General features: G+C 35.2%; 1 protein-coding gene across 1 annotated transcript in view; it reads right to left on the bottom strand.

Annotated features, from left to right (window-relative positions):
* The window catches only part of LOC106067895 (uncharacterized), a 98,921-nt gene that overhangs the window by 41,961 nt on the left and 37,469 nt on the right, over positions 1 to 19,491 (bottom strand). The window contains exons 11-16 of the mRNA XM_056004358.1: positions 13,601 to 13,724; positions 12,284 to 12,424; positions 10,043 to 10,246; positions 8,758 to 9,006; positions 5,338 to 5,557; positions 190 to 359 (exon numbers count right to left, since the gene is read on the bottom strand). Of these exons, the coding sequence (XP_055860333.1) occupies positions 190 to 359; positions 5,338 to 5,557; positions 8,758 to 9,006; positions 10,043 to 10,246; positions 12,284 to 12,424; positions 13,601 to 13,724 (1,108 nt within the window). The remainder of the gene's footprint in view (positions 1 to 189; positions 360 to 5,337; positions 5,558 to 8,757; positions 9,007 to 10,042; positions 10,247 to 12,283; positions 12,425 to 13,600; positions 13,725 to 19,491) is intronic.

Here is a 19,491-nt window from a genome sequence, read left to right as displayed (position 1 = left end):
AAATATTGACGTCCTAGACATTTCATGTATAAATTTAGACATGCATGTTAATCAGTGACTTCATGTCGTTGACGTTTCCAGCTGATAGATTTCATTAGAAAGCCTTCTCTTAAAAACAAATCGTGTAGATGGGTTCGAATGTATGCGTGTTATTCTTGTAAGTAAATCGTGAGGAAATGTTTTATTTACCTGTATAAGCAGGTTTGCATATGCACTGATAAACCACAAAGTTTGTTGTCGACTTAGACTCTAGGACTGTTTGATTATTGCACTCTCCATGTCCACTGCAGTTTGGACACACAGCAACGGGAATAGTATAAATTAGTGAAGTTCCGTTAAATTGGTCGATTGCTTGAACTCTAGAAGGCATAACAACAATACAAATGTTTTGTTTTTTGAAAAAAAAATAGAATAAATTATCTGAAAAACAACAAGAAAAGGTTCAATTATAATTTAATAGTCAATAGATATATTTTAAAGTGTTATATTATAATATTCAATGTTGTTCATTGTTACAAAGCTTATATTATTTCAATCCGTCTGTCTGTGAGGTAAAAAGCTTGTACAAGTTATTTCTCCCACACTCAATCTCTGATCAAAATAAATATTTACACAATATGTTTTTTTTACCTTACAAAACATTATAAAACAATTATCAATAAATACAATTAATCAAATAGCTGCTTAACTATTTGTAACTAATAATTTTGTTTGGCATCTCAAACATGGGACAGAAATTAAACTTAACTGATGATTCACTGAAGTGGTGATATAAGTTGAATTAGCCCCCTTTATACTTTGTAGGTCGCCGCTTTTAACTTTGAAGCTAACAATACATAACTATTAAAACTTCCATTTTCGCTGCTGAAGTGAATAGCACATCTACTTGAGGAGACTAAGGAGACTTTAGTCATCACGTTCACATTTTTAGGTTGTTTACCTTTTTTTTATACATGAATTTAGTAAGCGAACACCCAGAGGCGCACTTTTTTCTACCCCATTCCCTTTCCAACTAGTCCAAATAAGTAAACAGATCACAGTGTATTCCACGGGCGTAGCCAGGATTTTTTTTTTCGGGGGGGGGTTGAATTCCCCTCCCCCGCAAACAATTCATATGTGTGTGTGTACATAATTAATCCCTTAATTCTTTCGGAAACGTTTATTGTACCCTAGTTGCCTAGAATAGGTTCTTCCTGCAGTTAGTGGGAAAATTGTAGACTCCCCGCCATTGCCAGCAAGAGGGTCTGGGGAGCGCCAAGCACTACTTCCAGTATTTAAAGCCAACAAAATGCATATACTGAGGTATCTACAGTGCATTATTCTGCTATTTAAAAGTTTTATTTCAAAAACCTTATGTGCTATTCTTACTGACTTAGATCATCCCGCGTCGTTCGGCGCATTGGGCGGCAAGCTGCTTCCACAAAAATCTGTCAATGGCAATGTCTGAAGCGTCTTCCCACCTGCTTTGAGGACCTCCATGAAGTGTAGCGCCAAGTTGTATTAGGATGTCCCTGTTTGCGCTTTCCTTGTAATGGCCTCCATGTCATCGCAACTCTTAATATGCGTAATTCATTTTATCGGAGAACATGTCCCGCAGACCTCATGCTACGCTCGGTTACAGCCTTACTAAAGGTGTCGACTCCCAGTTCGGCATAGGACTTTCTTGATTGAGACTCGATCTCTTTAACTGACTGACTCCTAAAATCTGTCTTAGGCATCTTTGTTGAGCCACATTTAGACTTTTTCAATTCCCTCAGATGGCTACTCACTGCATTTCATTATTGGAGCCCAGCCACTGATAGAAATGTGTAACATCTATAGCTAAGCGCTTCGAATTAGGTGACTGTAATTTGCTTTAGCTCTTATATCAAAAAGGAAAGTTTAATCGTCAAAACCATTGAGGCGGAGGGTAAACAAAAAAATCTGGGGAGTTTTTTTTTTTTTTTTTATTCAAAATCCCATTTGCTACGGTCATAGAATTTGATGACTGTAGTTTGCTTTAGAATGAAATTGAAGAGAGAGGTTTTCAACCTAAAAACTCTCTGTATATGGGTTTTTAAACTCAAAACCTTCAGGAAGGGTTTTAAACTTTAAACTAGCCCTCTGGAGGAGAGGGTTTAAATTCAAACCCCTCATCTGGCTTGGCGACGCTCCTAGAATTTTGAGTGTGTAATTTGCTTTTTTTTAATATTGAAGAGGTATTTTTTTCGCTTTTTTTATATAGAAGGATACTTTTTTTAGCTTCAAACCCCGCTGATAAAGGGGGGGGGGGATCTAAAAAACATTTTGGCTACGCTCATAGAATTTTTAGTATGTAAGTTGCTTTTTTTATATTGAAGAGATGGTTTTAAGCTGTAAACCTCGCTGGAGGGGGGATTTAAACACAAACCCCTCTTTGCTACGCTCATAGAATCTGGTGACTGTATGTATGGATAGTCTTATATTGAAGAGGAGGTTTTATCGATAATTTTGGAGGGGGGTTTAAAATCAAAATTTTCCTTAGCTATGCTCTTGGAAATTGTGGATCCTCGTTCGCATTTTTTTTTACGATTTTGATTTATAGAAGAGGGGGATTTGACTGCAAAACCCCCTAGTAAGGGTTTTTAAACTCAAAACCCCCTTAGCTGCGCTGAGGCAAGTGATGGTTTAGTATTAAAATCTCACCTAAAATAAATAGAATCAAAACAAAAAAATCAGTCACTAAATTCCAATTCCCCCCTGCAGGGGGGATTTAATTTCGGGGGGGGGGGGGTTGAACCCCAACCCCCCTGGCTACGCCCATGGTGTATTTAGAAAGCTGACAGCACACAATTGCACTAAACAAACACAATTGGTAAAATTACTTGCAATCGCAGAGATTTGTTAGTTTTTAGTCTAGAATAGTCTAGATCTATCACAAATTTAATTACATTACTGATTAATAAGAGTACGCTTAATATAAGCTTTGTTTTTTTAGCCTTCCATGAAAAGTGGAAATACGCTATTACTTTTGTTTGGAATGTCTGTCCTTCCGTCTGTCCGCCCGTCCCGTTTAGATCTCGTAAACTAGAAAAGATAGTGAAATTCCGAAATCACAATATTTTAGACCATTCAAAGTTCTAATGCAACGGCTACTTTTTTTCTTTTCTGAAAGCGAAAAATCTAATTTTTAAAATCAATTATGCAAGCAGTTTTTAATAGATATTCAACATTTTTACAACTACTTACTATTAATAGTAAAAAAAAACAAGAGGCTATTTAGTAAGGGAGATGACTATTTACCATTTTTAAGACATTTATGCAAATGTTTTAGATTTTTGGTTAAATATAATTTTTTCTACAATTGTATTGCTAAGTTATGTAAGATCTGTTATACTAACTACAACATTTACAAAACAAAATGTTTACTTTTTTTTTAAAGAGTAAAAAAAAAAAAAAACAAGTAAGAAGTAGGTTTTCATATTATCGCAATAACTTTAGAACAGTAAAACCATCTTAGATATCTTATCAAAAGGATTTTCTACGTAAACTTTTTATACCATAAGCTCTGAATAAGAGATGGACTCTTTACAAGACAATTAGATTAATTAGATACTCATTATAAGACATCAGTTAAGCCAGGTTCACATCTAACTTCACATTCACTTTCACCTATCCATTGGTTTGCTGGACAGTTGGGACACCACACAGGATCTGTCAACCTTCTTTATCCATTCTTGTCTGTCATTTACCTTTGATAGAATTTCATTCTGATATTCTTTCTAAAAAGGTTGAAACCTGCCTTTGTACCTGCCTGGGTGGACCACTTCGGAGGCCGATTTTGAGTTTGTGTTTCAATACAAACTGTCTTTGTAACATTGTTTTAAGTATTTAAAAAAAATCTTCTTAATTATTTAGCTGGCAACAGTAGTCTTTCAATAAAGCGTTCTTGACATTATTTCGTTTATAAATTTATTTATAAATATCTCAATATCATTCTCCTTTTAATGTATAACGTCTTTTCTTGGTTTGACTTATATTCCTACAATATTTTACATATCGCTTTTTATTTTTTTTATCTTGCTGTTAGTTATTACTTTCATAATTTAAACCAAACAAAGAGATTATTGCTTTTAAAATAAAATAAAGTAGATTTTTAAAAAAAGAAAAATAGTTAATAGTTAATATTAACTTTAGATTAAAGAACATAATTTAGTAAATAAAAAAAATACTTCAAATATTGTCTCTTGTAAAAATATTTACATTTTGTCAATTTATTCGTTAAAAGTCTAATTTAAACAAAAATTACAAGATTTAAAGAAATTAACAAAAGAGAGCTTTAGATCCATGACCAATGAATATATGCAAAACTTTTAATTCTATGACAATGGACGGCGTGTGTAGCTTTGAAATGTCTGAGAGAGGGCGAGAGAAAGAAACAATATATATGGGAAAGAAAATAATCTTCATACCAACAACAAAATAAAGTGACAAAAAAAAGAAAACGTGATTTAGAGAGAAAGAGATAGAACATTGGAGATATAGTGCTGATAACGCGAATGTCGTGGGTTCGTTCTCCATACTGGCCACCAATATGTAAAAGTTAAGTGTTGAGGTGGTATTATAATGTTACACATGAGACTAGTCACTATTAAGGTGTCGCGAATGCCGTAGAATGCTGGGTTCGTTCTTCCTGGAGTCACACTTGACACGTGACAAACATAGCTATTACAGATCGACTTAAATCCACTTTAGCAGACAAAACCCAAAGTTTATTGGATGACAATAATAATACTGCACCCCTTAGTAGTTACATAATCCAATACGAAACAACATAATCATATCCGCATAACAGCGGTATCAAATATATATTTAACATGTTCGATTCTCCAGAGTAGACTTTAAATATCGTCATCATAGTGGGTAACAAATACTTCAATAATACAGAAAATTAACTACTAGAAATATATGTACTGTTTTAAGTGCACTGGCTCTGACTTCTCAAAAGATACTACCGAACTCAAAATTACTACTCGACTCTCTAAGTCACTACTGTCCTCACAGGACCAAAAGATACTACCTACTGAACTAAAAGTCAATGTAGTCATTCTTACTTCCTGTTCCTATATCAGGAGTTTCACGTGTCTTTTCACCCTCTTAACTCGAGGTGAACATATAACAGGCAATGTCAACTGAGACTGTGACAATAGTGAGATAGTGAAAAAGCTACAGATAGAATGTGAGTCAGAGAACGACCTTTGAAAGATAAAAATAACAGAAAGAGAGATTGCTAGAGCGAGAGAAAAAATTATCTGAAAGAGTTTAAAAAAAAAAGTGAATATTTTTAAAGTAATAAAAACAAGTTCACCAATCACTTACTGAATAATAACAGGGTCCTCGCTGCTGGGAGAGTACTGAATAATGCCGCTGCTAGAATTCAGTTGAACATGTCCATTGTCATTGATTAACTTGCAGCTTATCGTATCATTATCAGGGTCTTCCGTTATGATTGTCAAAATGGCTACGATACCTACATAAACCTTCCAATGGCTGGCATTTCTCAGACTTTGTGTGATGTTGATTGTCGGTAATGTATTAGCTGCCAACAAAGTCATTAACAAATTAACATTTAGGGTTAAATCTAAGGGTTTGGATTTGTATGGTTCATATAGCATTTAGAAATCCGTTCGATGTAGCCATTACCGAAAAAAAGATTTATATAAAATAAACAAAATTTTAGTTTTAGAAAGCTTTTGTCAACTCACTCTGTGTAAATGTCTCTCTGGTAAAAAGTTTGTACACGTTATTTCTCCCACAACCATTCTCGGATCATGTTGAGACTTTGCACAATTATTCATAGACAAGATGACTCAATAAACAAGATTACAATGAGAGTTTGTGTTATTACACAAACTCAAAGGCGTCCCCCGTCGGAGTAGAATCTCAGTTGGATCCGCCTTTTCACAAGGAATATACAAGACTTGATTTTGTTTGATTGTCGAAAATAATAATGTTTCAACAATAAATTCAATTGGCGTTCCTTTCGAAGTTAAGAATATTTTTTTCCTTATCCAAACCTACCGCTGGACGACGGTGGATGGCAGCGAGCAGGGTATGAACCCAGAACAGTTGAGATAATTAGTCCAGCACGCTAACCGGACTACCAGGCATTGCTGTTAACTTAATAACAAACTAATAGCCTATTATTGATAAAGAGAAAATTACATAATACGGCATGAGAACTACCGGATATGTAAAATATGTCAGACGAACGATTTTAGATAATCTTTTGGTATTAATTTGTAATAAAAAAAAAAGAGGAAAAGAAAAGGTATCGAGCTTGTACTTCGATAACGTCTGCTCATTGTCACATTACAGTTACCATTAGAGCTATTTGCATTTGCATTTAAATGGAATTAGAATAAAAATGTAGATCTAGCTAAACTAAACTTCTGATTTAGCAATCTTGTGATCTATATCTACTAGATCTAGATCTTAAAGATAAATATGGAATATTGTAGATGTAATTTAGATAAGATTTATGTAAATAAAAAACACAACAGATGTTAAATCATGTGTCTCTGCAACGTCAATTAAGTTTAAAGCGCCAACAAAAATTCGTTGGCATTGATTTATTTTTCACAAAAATATACAAAACAATCAACTATAGATACTTTTAACTATGGTAGTTAGATGAAACTGCCGCGGCCGTCACGCTACTGCACGAAAGTCGCAGCATAAAAAGTCCATTAAAAAAAATGTGTGTGATATTTACATAAGAAGTGCCTTTATAAACAAACAAAAATGTTTTCTTTTAATTTTAGCAGCTTGTTGACCAGACAAAAAAATACAGTTAACTAATATTTATATCTGTTGCAAACATTTATTGTACATTTTATAAATATATTTGACTTAGTGATACGGAAAATTTCAAAATACACACAAAATTATATTTTTTTGTTAACATATTGTAACATTATCTCACTTACATTTTGGTATTGTTTTAGAATAGGTGTATTTTTATGAAAAGATAGCTTACATAATTAGTTTTATAAACTAGAAGTACTACGTATCTTATCTTATCTTATATAATACAGATCCCATTTCAAAAAGGAAGATGATTACGTCCTTCGCGTCATGCATTTAGTCATGCATATTAACCAATGACCTAAATTCTGCCAAGTCACTGGTTTTCCTGGCTAGCTTAGGCAACCCATTCCATGCTCTAATAGCACTAGGGAAGAAGGAGCATGTGTACAAATTTGTCCTAGCATATGGAACGAGGAATGTGCCTTTATCTTGTTTCTTTCTGAGTATTTTATTTGATTTTGTTTTTGTATTTGAAGATTATGGTTCAGTGTTTTATGTATGATTGCTACTTTACTTTTGAGCCTTCTGTCTTGAAGGTTTTCTAAATTTAGTGATTTTACTAAAGGAGTCAAATGTGAATATTCGTTTGTTGTGAATCTCACTGCTCTATTTTGTGTCTGTTCCAGTTTCTTCATGTTTTCTTGAGTTTAGGGGCACCAAAGAGAGGATGCATATTCCATTTTTGGCCTAACAAGGTTGAATAGCATTTTAATGTTATGTCTTTATTTTATGAATAGAAATTTCTTTTAATAAACCCTAATGCTTTGTTTGATTTTTTGATAGTTTGATATTTAGACCTAAAAATGTATAATATACTACATAGGTCTAAACATGTATCATGTATTACGTAGTCTAAACATGTATTATATACTACGTAGGCCCAAACATGAATCATGTACTATGTAGGCCTAAATACATGGGCGTAGCCAGGGGGTGGGGGTTGGGGTTCAACACCCCCCCTTCCCGAAGTGGGTGGATCGGAATCTAGTGACTGATTTTTTGCTTTGATTTTGTTTATTTTAGGTGAGATTTTAATAGTAAACCATCACTTGCCCCAGCACAGCCAATGGTTTTTTAGTTTAAAACCCCCTACCAGGGGTTTTTGCAGTTAAATCCCCCTCTTCTATAAAACAAAACCAAAAAAATAAAAATGCAAATGACAATCACCAAATTCCAAGAGCACAGTTAAGGAAGAATTTGATTTTAAAACCCCCTCCAAAATTTACGATAAACCCTCTCTTGAATATAAAAAAAAAGCAAATTACACACTTAAAATTTTGAAGGGGTTTTGAGTTTAACCCCCACCCTTTTAAGTAGGGTTTGAAGCTAAAAAACACCTCTACATTATAAAAAAAAAGTTAATTACACTCAAAATGTTATGAGCGTAGCTGTGCCGATTATAGAAAAGTGTCCAGGGACCATTCACCCTTTACTGTGACTAAATAATCCAACGAGTTAGACAAGGGCTTTAACTCGGAAGAAAAGCAGCAACGCTACTAAGAGTTTCTTCCCCTAGTGTACTGTAGGCCGTTTGGTAGCGCTTCGCTACAGTTTGATGAAGGTGATTCGTATTTTTTTTTGACTGGCGTTTTTCTATATTCTTAAAATGAAGTAATGTAAAAAAAAATGATTTAAAAAAATATTCCCAGTGAGTGTACCTAGTGTACATAAAAGGCCACGCCAATGTCTTTAAGTTCGTTTTTTTTTTTAGTTGCCACTGGTTTTCATAGAAATAAAAGAAAATAGAAATACAACACTTAGGATAGTATCAGTATTTATATCTACTTTTCTTTTAAAAGTATTTATATCTACTTTTCTTTTCAAAGTATTTATATCTACTTTTCTTTTCAAAGTATTGGACTTTACTTTTGGGATCAATCATAAATAAAAAAGAATACAAATTTGAAAGTGAAGAAGAATTAAACTAACCTCGTGCCTTGCGTTCGTTTCGCGAGACGTCTGCTGTAAGTTTTGTATTCTCTGCAAATGTAACATCTCCTGTTGCCACGTAGTCAAAAACACATGCAATGTCGTCTGCTCCACAGTAACGGTACGCAGCTTCTTTTGTCGTGTTATCAACTTCATCCAAAAAAATCGGAACAAAGTCTGCATGGCGGTAATCGCGTGAGCCTTCACCTTGAGCGTATTTGAAAATACTGTTGTTGGCATGTACTTCCCCTGGATTGAGCAGACGTGACAGAAAAAAATCAATTTCGTACTTTTGCCGCTTATTAAAAGTGTTTAAGTTGAAATAATTCAATATAAATTAATAGCAGCAGAAAAAAATAAATTTCTGAATTACTAATAAAAAAAATTTACAAAAGTGTTTGTGTTATTACACAAACTCAAACGGCCCCCGAAGGATATACGCAAATCGACACTTAATGCAGGTATATTGACAAGTTTAACATGTACAGCTAAAATATTTAAAGCTTTGAATTACAAGCTACTAATAATTACAAAAGTATCTCTGATGTTGAAGCATGATATACTTTTTTATCACCAAGTATCCCTAGAATATGTTTGTTTTCAGTTTAAAACATGGAATTTGTATTTTCTTTTATTCAGTGGTGTAGCTAGTATTTTCCATCGTTTGGGGGCCCGTGGGGCTTGACCTCTTTAGGGGCCCATGAATTTCGACATTATGACATGAGATGAAGGCGTAATATTAAATATTTAATGTAAAAAAATGTCGAACGTGAGGGGGCCCCTGGAGGAATTTTCGAATTTCCTCCCATCCACCCAGCCTAGCTACGCCACTGCTTTTATTAACGTTTTGTTTCATTAAAATATGTTTAAAAAATAAATAAAGATTATTTTTAAACGAGTTATTACCTGAGAAGAAAACAATACTTTAAACGCGGTATTACCTCAGAAGAAAACAATACTTTAAACGAGGTAGTACCTCAGAAGAAAACAATACTTTAAACGCGGTATTACCTCAGAAGAAAACAATACTTTAAACGAGGTAGTACCTCAGAAGAAAACAATACTTTAAACGAGGTATTACCTCAGAAGAAAACAATACTTTAAACGAGGTATTACCTCAGAAGAAAACAATACTTTAAACGATACCTTTTTCATTTGATTTCCCGTTGTAAGAAAAAAAAAAAGAAACATTTTAAATTAGGTTTACTTATGATTTTTAACTGTATAAAACTGAGCCATATAGTAGTTATTTTAAATTACTTTTTAAAAATATAGGCCAACTTACATTTCGAACCAAAGTTTTGAAATATTTTTCTGTCTGTGTCACTTTCACTTGTTGAGAGTAATGTGCCATCTGGCAACTCAAAGTCGTCCGATGAATTCCCATTGAAGTTTCCGAGTAATCCTTTCATTTGACCACGGAAGTCTTCACCAGCTTCGACAGTTAGTTCCAAATTTTTTATGCCAACATAAACTTTTAAACTTATTCCTATGGACAAATAAGTATTAAAGTAAACCACTGTAATTAGTCCGTGTTACATGGTAAATAACAGCAACAAAAAATATCATTTTTTTCAACATCTTCCTAGTCCAAGTCATTTCGCATGTTTTCCATTTTGTTGAAAGCAAATTTCTATGTGTTTTTATTAACAAGATATAAGACATCAGGTGATTTGATGGGGGGGGGGGGAATGCTATGTGTACGACATTGTACCATGCGTGGTCATTCATTTCATTTCTCTGAGATGATCCATTGTCGCTTTGCAACTGAAGGAGACCATAGATAAAAGTAAGGATCTAGAATTTAAATTTAGAGACGTGGTGGCTTAGCGGTAAAGAACTTGGCTTCTGAACCGGGGCTCCCGGGTTCGATTCCCGGTGAAGACTGGGATTTTTAATTACGGGATCTTTGTGCGCCTCTTTGTCCACCCAGTTCTAATGGGTACCTGACAAGTTGGAGGAAAGTAAAGACGGTTGGTCATTGTGCTGGCCACATAACACCCTCGTTAACCGTAGGCCACAGAAACAGATGACCTTTACGTCATCCGCCATGCCGCAACTATTGAATTAGTTGTATAGTAAGAATGTTCTTTATTTAATAGCACCGCTTTCATCTGTTTTGATGACGTCATTTGCATTTGTTTTATGTGTGTGCAGTAGGTGATCTCCCCTTGTTGTTTCGTCATAATTTTTTTATGACGTAGACTTTCGTCGTAGATCGTTTGGTGCTTTTCACGCCATGTTGCTAGACTGAAACAGGCTCTATTCTGTTCAACTCTTGAATTTCTCCTTGGACATGATATTGGATAGCATTATCGTTGGCCTTGGTGGATATTCTTAAAGGATTATCTTGACCCCTGTTTAGGGTGAGTTTTATTTCACATTGTTTAGTTATTTTTAGTATGTATTCGATTGTATTCGTATTTTGTAATTAGATTAGAAGATTAGAAGAATCTGTTCTTTATTTTTCTATAGGGTCTCAGATTTCAGGAGTGAAATAGAAAGTCTCAGTTTTAGGTTACAGGACTGAGGTTTTCATCTCAGGTTTTCTGTGATGTTTCAAGTTTTATTCAAGTTTATGATTTATGAGTCTGAGGTTCCAGATTGGTGGTTGCTATCTCCAGACCTGGTGGTACATTGTGAAGTAGTTGATGCTACTATGAACTTTGCCTATTGATTGTCGGGGAAAAGTATCTTGGATAGAAGATATTTGGACTGTCCTGAACATTTGAACATAAAGTATGATGAATTTTCATGAAGTCGTCTTGAAATTTTGTTGTGGACAATATTACTGAACCTTTTAAGTTAGGTGGATAATTCTTGATTTTAAATACTAATTAAGTATTGGATAGAACCAAATTATACTAGATCTATATGTACTTATATTTGTTTTATTATTATCATTGATCATATATCATTTTCATTGCATAAATATTATTAGATTAAATGTATATTTTAATTTCAATCATCCTATACATTGTTTATTAGTTTATGCACAACTTTGTGTGTATGGTGTGACTGTCGGGCTGAATTCGAGGCTAAAAGTAATATATGTTATTTATTCATTATAACACATACACACATTGCAAATTAATAATGTTTTAATAACTAGACATAATAATAATTCAGTGGTGAAATATTAAGACCTGACACGCCATACAGACCACAAGATCTGAAATGGAAACTTTACTTTACTTTTAGAATTTAAATTTACTAAATCGCAGGATGAACGATTACAGGATAAAGGACTACAGAAATGCATGTTGCAGGGCTGGAGGTTCTTGATCGCAGGTAACAACAAGTTGCAAGGCTGATAAATAATCCGAGACCAAAAATCACAGAAGATCTGATCCCAAACTTGTAACGTCTCAAACTGTTGGCAGTTTCGACAAATAACTCGTTGCCAAGTCACAAGTCTGTGCCAAGTCACAAGCTTGCCAAATTGCAGGGCGTTATTGAGGCGTACTTTGGTGGATGGTCTTTAATACAAAACGTTGACACTCAATTTCAAACATTGAAAACTTACCAGAGACAAAGCTGGCCACAAGAACAGTTTTGTTTTGGTCTGCCTCTCTTTGTACTGTAAAGTTGGCCAGGGCTTTTTGAAAACGTTCGGTCGAATAAAACTCTTGGGTGATGTCGGCGCCGTCAGCATGGACGACCATGCCTAGATCAGAGAAGATATTCAATGAAATAAATAAACGAGTCTACACATGTTCATTTCGGTTTGATAGTTATAGGCCCTAGTATATTATATATAGAGAGAGATATAAAGATATGGATATACAGAAATGTATTTCTTGTAAAGTTTTTATATCTATATAAATCAGGTGAAAAAGAGATTCAAATATATTAGACATGTTTAATGCTAAATACAAATAAATGCTAAATACACTCATCGTCCCAACAGCCACCAACGCTTGGGAGACGTGGAAGTGATCACAAACGTGGCGCAACAGTGGTGGCTGAGAAGGATCCCAGGGATAAGAGATCGAGATGACACCAATAGAAAAGTCATTTCTCGCAAGGCCACTCGTTCTATGCTGACAGAACGTCGTATGAGATTTACGTTACATGTGTATAGACAAGAGGAAACCCGGTAACCAAAGTCACAGCCAGAGTATGAAAGCTAAAAAGAGGAAAAGTGAAAGCGAGGCCTTCCACGTATAACATGACGTCACCTGAACTCCATGGGCACCTAGACGAAAGAGGCAGTGGAAGTCGCATTAAACCAGAAAATCTCTGTGGAGAGAGCTCGCCGTGGGTCGCGGGGGGACTAAAGTCTACATAGCGATTTAGTACTTCACTAAAATATTAGCTAATTGTAGGTAATATACCCCCCCAAAAAGAAAGAAAATGTATTGAACAAGCAAGATGTAATGAATCGATCAAGTTTGAAATCAAAGTTTGTTATTTTGGCATTTCTTTCGAGCTTTCAAACAAAAAGAAATATTGGAATAGATTATTAATGTGAGCACCTTTTTTTTTAAAACATATACATAGAACAATATTCTAATGTTAATGATTTAGTAAATATTCATAACTGTGATAAGGGGAATTATTTTTATTAAAATCAGCATCCACTTAGTTAGGCATTATCAGCTACTTTGTGCTTTCTTTCTGTCAGGTGTGAGCCAATGGGTAAAGTGGTATTTTTTAAATTTGTATCTATCTTCAAGTAAGCAAAGAATGTTTTTGTTCAACCTTTGAATGCACAAGTACTTATCTACATCAGTGATCCCTAAACTACGGCCCGCAGGCCGTATAACGCTGGGCATCACTTATCTACATAATATATGATAACCATAAGGGTAATGGACACATTGAATAATACTAAACTTACTAATATTCTCACTGGAGAGTTCCACTTGGAATCGAGCTTTGTCAAGGTCGCGTGCCGCAAAAGCAACAAAAACAGTGGCGTTCGTTAGTGTTCCATTCACTGTTTGAACACGGTCTGTTCTTCCCTGACAGAATACAAATAGGCAGATGATACAAACATGCTTAGAACTGTTTACCAGTGTTCAGCAGTGTGTTCTTACTTCTCTTTCTACTTCGCCTCGCCAGAAGAAGGTGTAGTCTTTCTCCTTGATGAAACCAGAGTCAGCTAAACGAGTGTCTTAGAGGGCAGCTAGGTCTACGTTCAGCCTGGATAGCTCATCATTTATTCATTCGGATTTCTGAGCATCTCTTTTGTCCAATGTGTTTTGTAAGGTCCACTCCATGTGACAAGTGTAAGAAAGGATCTCCTCTTTATGTTGACTGGTACATTGTAAGGTCCACTCCATGTGACAAGTGTAAGAAAGGATCTCCTCTTTATGTTGACTGGTACATTGGCTTTGTGTTCTCCTATCCTCATGAACTTCAACGAGGAAGACATGCTCGGCGGGACAGCACCTTACGACTGGGGACCACCAGGCTTAAAGCGGGCGGTAGCTGTCCAGTGGGATCCTAGGATCCCTACCACCAACAAAAGTGGCCCCTGGCGATCTGCTCTACGTCAATTGAGCATTTCCGCTTTAAACCAATGACTGTCACTCCCCGTCTTTGGCCGACACCAAAGTCGAGACTGGAGTGTCCTCTCCAGTTGTGGGGTTTAAACACCAGTTAGTTCGTCAAACACCGCATTCATCCTTAATATTCAGGATTGGATATTTTCCATTAATTCGTCAGCAAATGTTTTCAAAGGGACCTCAGAGACTTAAGACTTCAGTGAATAAGTGAGTGCAGTGTTTGAGCAGCTTAGTCGACAAACAGAATAGTGTTTTCGTTTCAAATATTTTAAACTCAATAAGCTCCTTAGTCATAAAATAGTTTATATTGTAATGTACCAAAAAGCCGGACAGCTTTCTATTAAACAAATTTCGATTACCTAACTTAGGTTGATGATAATAAGGTTTTTAAAAAATTTTCTCCACAGAATTAGTAAACGGCAGACGCACAGCACTGCCCCGTAGGCGTATTATATCTTAATTATAAAATCTTGAATAACTTCTTTGTGAACAATACTAAATATAACTTTTATTAAAATATAAACAAATCAGCTTGTGATGAAATACAATAAATATAGCAGAATTTAGTAATGATAAAAAAGTATTTAAAACAAAATCTAACTCACTACAATAACACTTATCTCCAATCTCACTTTCGGGAGTCGTCTCCCCTAACTAAGACCGCTGATGCCCATGCCATCTATCCTTCATCAAACAGAACCAATTGCTAACTTTTTCACACCGTCACCATAGAAACATACATACACTCCATAAGACAAACCATAGGGAAGATGACAGTTATCAAAAGTGTTAAGTGGTCAGCACAACGACCAACCATTTGATTTTCTTACATAATAAAAATAATAAATAATTTCGAATATTCACGTAAACTTTCTATTAATTCGACTTGTATTTTCAGACATGTAAATAAATATCACATGACTATAGGGATATTTTTGAATTTGTCAAGTAACAAAATCAAACAGAAATTAAAGAAATGAAACAGTTACTGTCTTGGAGTTCCTAGCAATCACATTGTTGTTTTGATAGAATTTTTTAAAAGAACAGTTGATGTCTTGCTGACTTGGGATTGTCTAGACCAGGGGTGGGCAACCTTTTTGTATCGAGGGCAGCATTAAAAAAAGTTTGTGAATGGCGGGCCGCATATATGTATATACACGCTAGCTAACTGTGTAAAATGTCTTTTAATTTATATTTACACTGTATTATAGTCACGTTTCTTTCTTGTTTTTTTTTTCACACTCCACGTTGAAAAATTACAACAAGAGTTTGCAGTTTTTGAAACCAATTTTAAGTTTCTTTTAAAATTGCTGTTGTCTTATCACAATATACCCACAAAGATACTGTTGTACTTAATCTGTGCTCTTAACGCATGTAAGTTGCCCAGATCTCACTGCCATAGAGAATTAAATAGCTTCCACCTAACCCTGCCTGCGACGCATACTGTGCATCTCCTGGAGGGATCGTGTCACCAACCAGGAAATTTTGACACGGGCCAACATGCACAGCATCTATGCTCTCCTTCAACAGAGAAGACTACGCTGGCTCGGTCATGTCACTCGCATGCCAGATGGAAGAATCCCTAAAGACATCCTGTACGCTGAGCTAGCAGAGGAAGCAAGACCCAAGGGCCGCCCAAGACTAACTTACAGAGATGTCTGCAAGCGAGACATGAGAGCCTTGGGCATCGACCAAAGTATGTGGGAGGAGATAGCCCAAGACCGGACAGCATGGAGACAGAGTGTACGTGCTGGTACGAACTTTTCTAAATGCAAAAGAAATGAAGCTGCATCGGTCAAGAAAAAGAAAACTGCCCTGTCAGCTAGCCCTAGGACAGATGAATATAAATGCTCGAACTGTGGCAAACTCTGCCGCTCCAGAATTGGCTTGATTAGCCACTCCAGATTCTGCCCCGTCTCAAGACGTAACCAAAGCCAGTGTCTCATCTGGGCGCATCCATTGTCTTACGAGACAGAAGGAGCCATATACTTAATGTGCAGTATTTTACTTTTTACACTCATGCATAATGTTCCGGAACTGTGAAACTAGCTTACCAGTTGCTCAACATGTGACAGCTGTCAAATTACAGTCTGTTAATTTAACATTGACCAGTGATTATACTTGTTTAGTTTTCACAAATAAGTGTTTGCTCACTGAATGAGACAATAATATATGTTCCGGAAGTTGAATATCGGGACGAAGGAAACCTGCCTTTGTGGAGCATCACTAGAGAATACTGACCATGTCCTTCAATGGTGCATACTAAATCAAGAGACCCTAAAAAGACTCTCCAAAGACAATTCGGAGAACTGCCTAATCCCGAAACCACTGCGCGGTTCATCTCAGATATAGAATTACTGATCTAAATTCCCCAACATGTAAAATAAGAACGAAGAAGAAGAAGAAGAAGAACAGATGTATTTGTACCCAAATAGTGTGAACAGCAGCAAAGTTGTTTTTAAGTGTGGAAATACAGCTTCTGGCACCCATAAGACTCCCGTGGTAGGAGTTATGTCCTTTGGCGCTGAATCAGCTTCTGCAATAAATGATGAGCTGATGGTATTGAAGACTGGTTCTTGACGTCTTAAAACTTGCTATTATAAATTACACAATTAAGGAATCTTAATAAGTGTTGTACTTTTAATTATTTCACTAAAAATAGCAGCAAAAGAAAATGACAAAAACTATTTTCTTTTGCTTGCCTGTAGAAATGGGGAAGCCTTGTTGGAAGAAATTTAACATGCATTTACATTTCATATGTAAACAGCCATTTATGTGGTTAGAAAATATGAAATCTGTCTTCCACTCTTCGTTAGAAATATTTTGTAACTAAGTCACAGTCAATGTCCTTCAAGTAACATAACAATTTCTTCCTTGAGATGTTATATCTCATTTGCCTTGCCAGTGCTAATCTAGCGGATACATTGGATTATTTTGTTCATAAATTGGAACTCCCAGTCGTTAACACCCCCCTAGCTCTACTAAGTTTGATTACTATGAATGTTTCCATTGTATATACGATCGTTAACATTTTATCCCGCTTTGTGCAAACTTTCCTGTTTAGAGTTTATGGTTGGGATATTTTTAATTAAAAAAAAAATATTTTTCTCAGTCAAAGATCGAGCTCCATCAATTGTGTTAAGGCTTCCGCGCGGTGTTGATTCTTGGCAATCTGTATAGTGTAGATCTGACTGGAAGTAACGCTGAACTCAACTACTTCAGTAACACCGGCGAAAGGCCGAAACAATCAAATATTTAGTCGACGCTGATATGTTGTTCTCCAAATATGTTTAATACTCAAGAAGGGAATCGTCCGATGTCAATTATGTCGTACTCAAGTCTACTACTCTACAAGAAGCGTCTTCCTTTTTGCGTCACTTAGAGCGTTCTTATTTTTTAAAGATCTGTCACGTTACTTGTCGCTAATTAAAACTTTCCCCTTATTCCCGAAACAAATAACTAATTCCTAATCATGTCATAACAGTTGTTACACTTGCCATCTTGTTCCAAGCCTACCCAACACTCAGAGATTGTGTCTTGAATCGAGTGTATTGATGTATAGCCAATAAGCATAATCTTCGTTTACTTAAAACTTTTATATTGAGACAGTTTCAATAATTTATATAGATATTATTTTTAATATTTGCATTTTTATATTTATACTGTGGGCACAACTAATTTCTATAGGTGTCGGCGGGCCGCATAAAACACTTCGGCGGGCCGCATGTGGCCCGCGGGTCGTAATTTGCCCACCCCTGGTCTAGACTCGTATAGGCTAGCTGAAAAAAAATTGACGGATGTCAACTTTCTTGATTATTGAAACCGTTTGAAATAAAAAGCTATAGTTTCTCGAAAGCTCGCCTATTTGTACTGTAAATAATAAATTTCAAGTTGATCGAAAAGTTTTCTTCAACTCACAAATACAACCGTGCAACAACATAAACATTTACCTGTTCACACTATCCAACAAAATAAACATTTACCTGTTCACACTTTACAGCAACATAAACATTGACCTGTTCACACTGCACAACAACATAAACATTTACCTGTTCACACTGCACAACAACATAAACATTTACCTGTTCACACTGTACAACAACATAAACATTTACCTGTTCACACTGTACAACAACATAAACATTTACCTGTTCACACAGCACAACAACATAAACATTTAACTGTTCACACTGTACAACAACATAAACATTTACCTGTTCAAACTGCACAACAACATAAACCTTTACCTGTTCACACTGCACAACAACATAAACATTTACCGTTAAAACTTTACAACAACATAAACATTTACCTGTTCACACTATCCAACAACATAATCATTTACCTGTTCACACTATCCTACAACACAAGCATTTACCTATTCCTACTATACAACAACATAAACATTTACCTGTTCACACTTTACAACAACATAAACATTTACCTGTTCACACTATACAACAACATAATCATTTACCTGTTCACACTATCCTACAACACAAGCATTTACCTATTCCTACTATACAACAACATAAACATTTACCTGTTCACACTTTACAACAACATAAACATTTACCTGTTCACACTATACAACAACACAAGCATTTACCTATTCCTACTATACAACAACATAAACATTTACCTGTTCACACTTTACAACAACATAAACATTTACCTGTTCACACTATACAACAACATAATCATTTACCTGTTCACACTATCCAACAACACAAGCATTTGCCTGTTTCTACTATACAACAACATAAACATTTACCTGTTCACACTTTACAACAACAAAAACATTTACTTGTTCACAATATACAACAACATAAACATTTACCTGTTCACAATATCACACAACATAAACATTTACCTGTTCACACCAAACAACAACATAAACATTTATCTGTTCACATTATACAGCAACATAAACATTTACCTGTTCACAATATCAGACAACATAAACATTTACCTGTTCACATTATACAACATAAACATTTAACTGTTCACACTATACAACATAATAAACATTTACCTGTTCACACTATACAGCAACATAAACATTTACCTGTTCACACCATATAACAACATAAACATTTACCTGTTCACATTATACAACATAAACATTTACCTGTTCACATTACACAACATAAACATTTACCTGTTCACATTATACAACAACATAAACATTTACCTGTTCACATTATACAACATAAACATT

This window comes from Biomphalaria glabrata, chromosome 11, assembly GCF_947242115.1.
Source record: "Biomphalaria glabrata chromosome 11, xgBioGlab47.1, whole genome shotgun sequence".
Taxonomy (NCBI): Eukaryota; Metazoa; Mollusca; class Gastropoda; family Planorbidae; genus Biomphalaria; species Biomphalaria glabrata.
The sequence above is the reverse complement of the archived record's forward strand: the minus strand, read 5'-3'. Positions and strand labels throughout refer to the sequence as shown.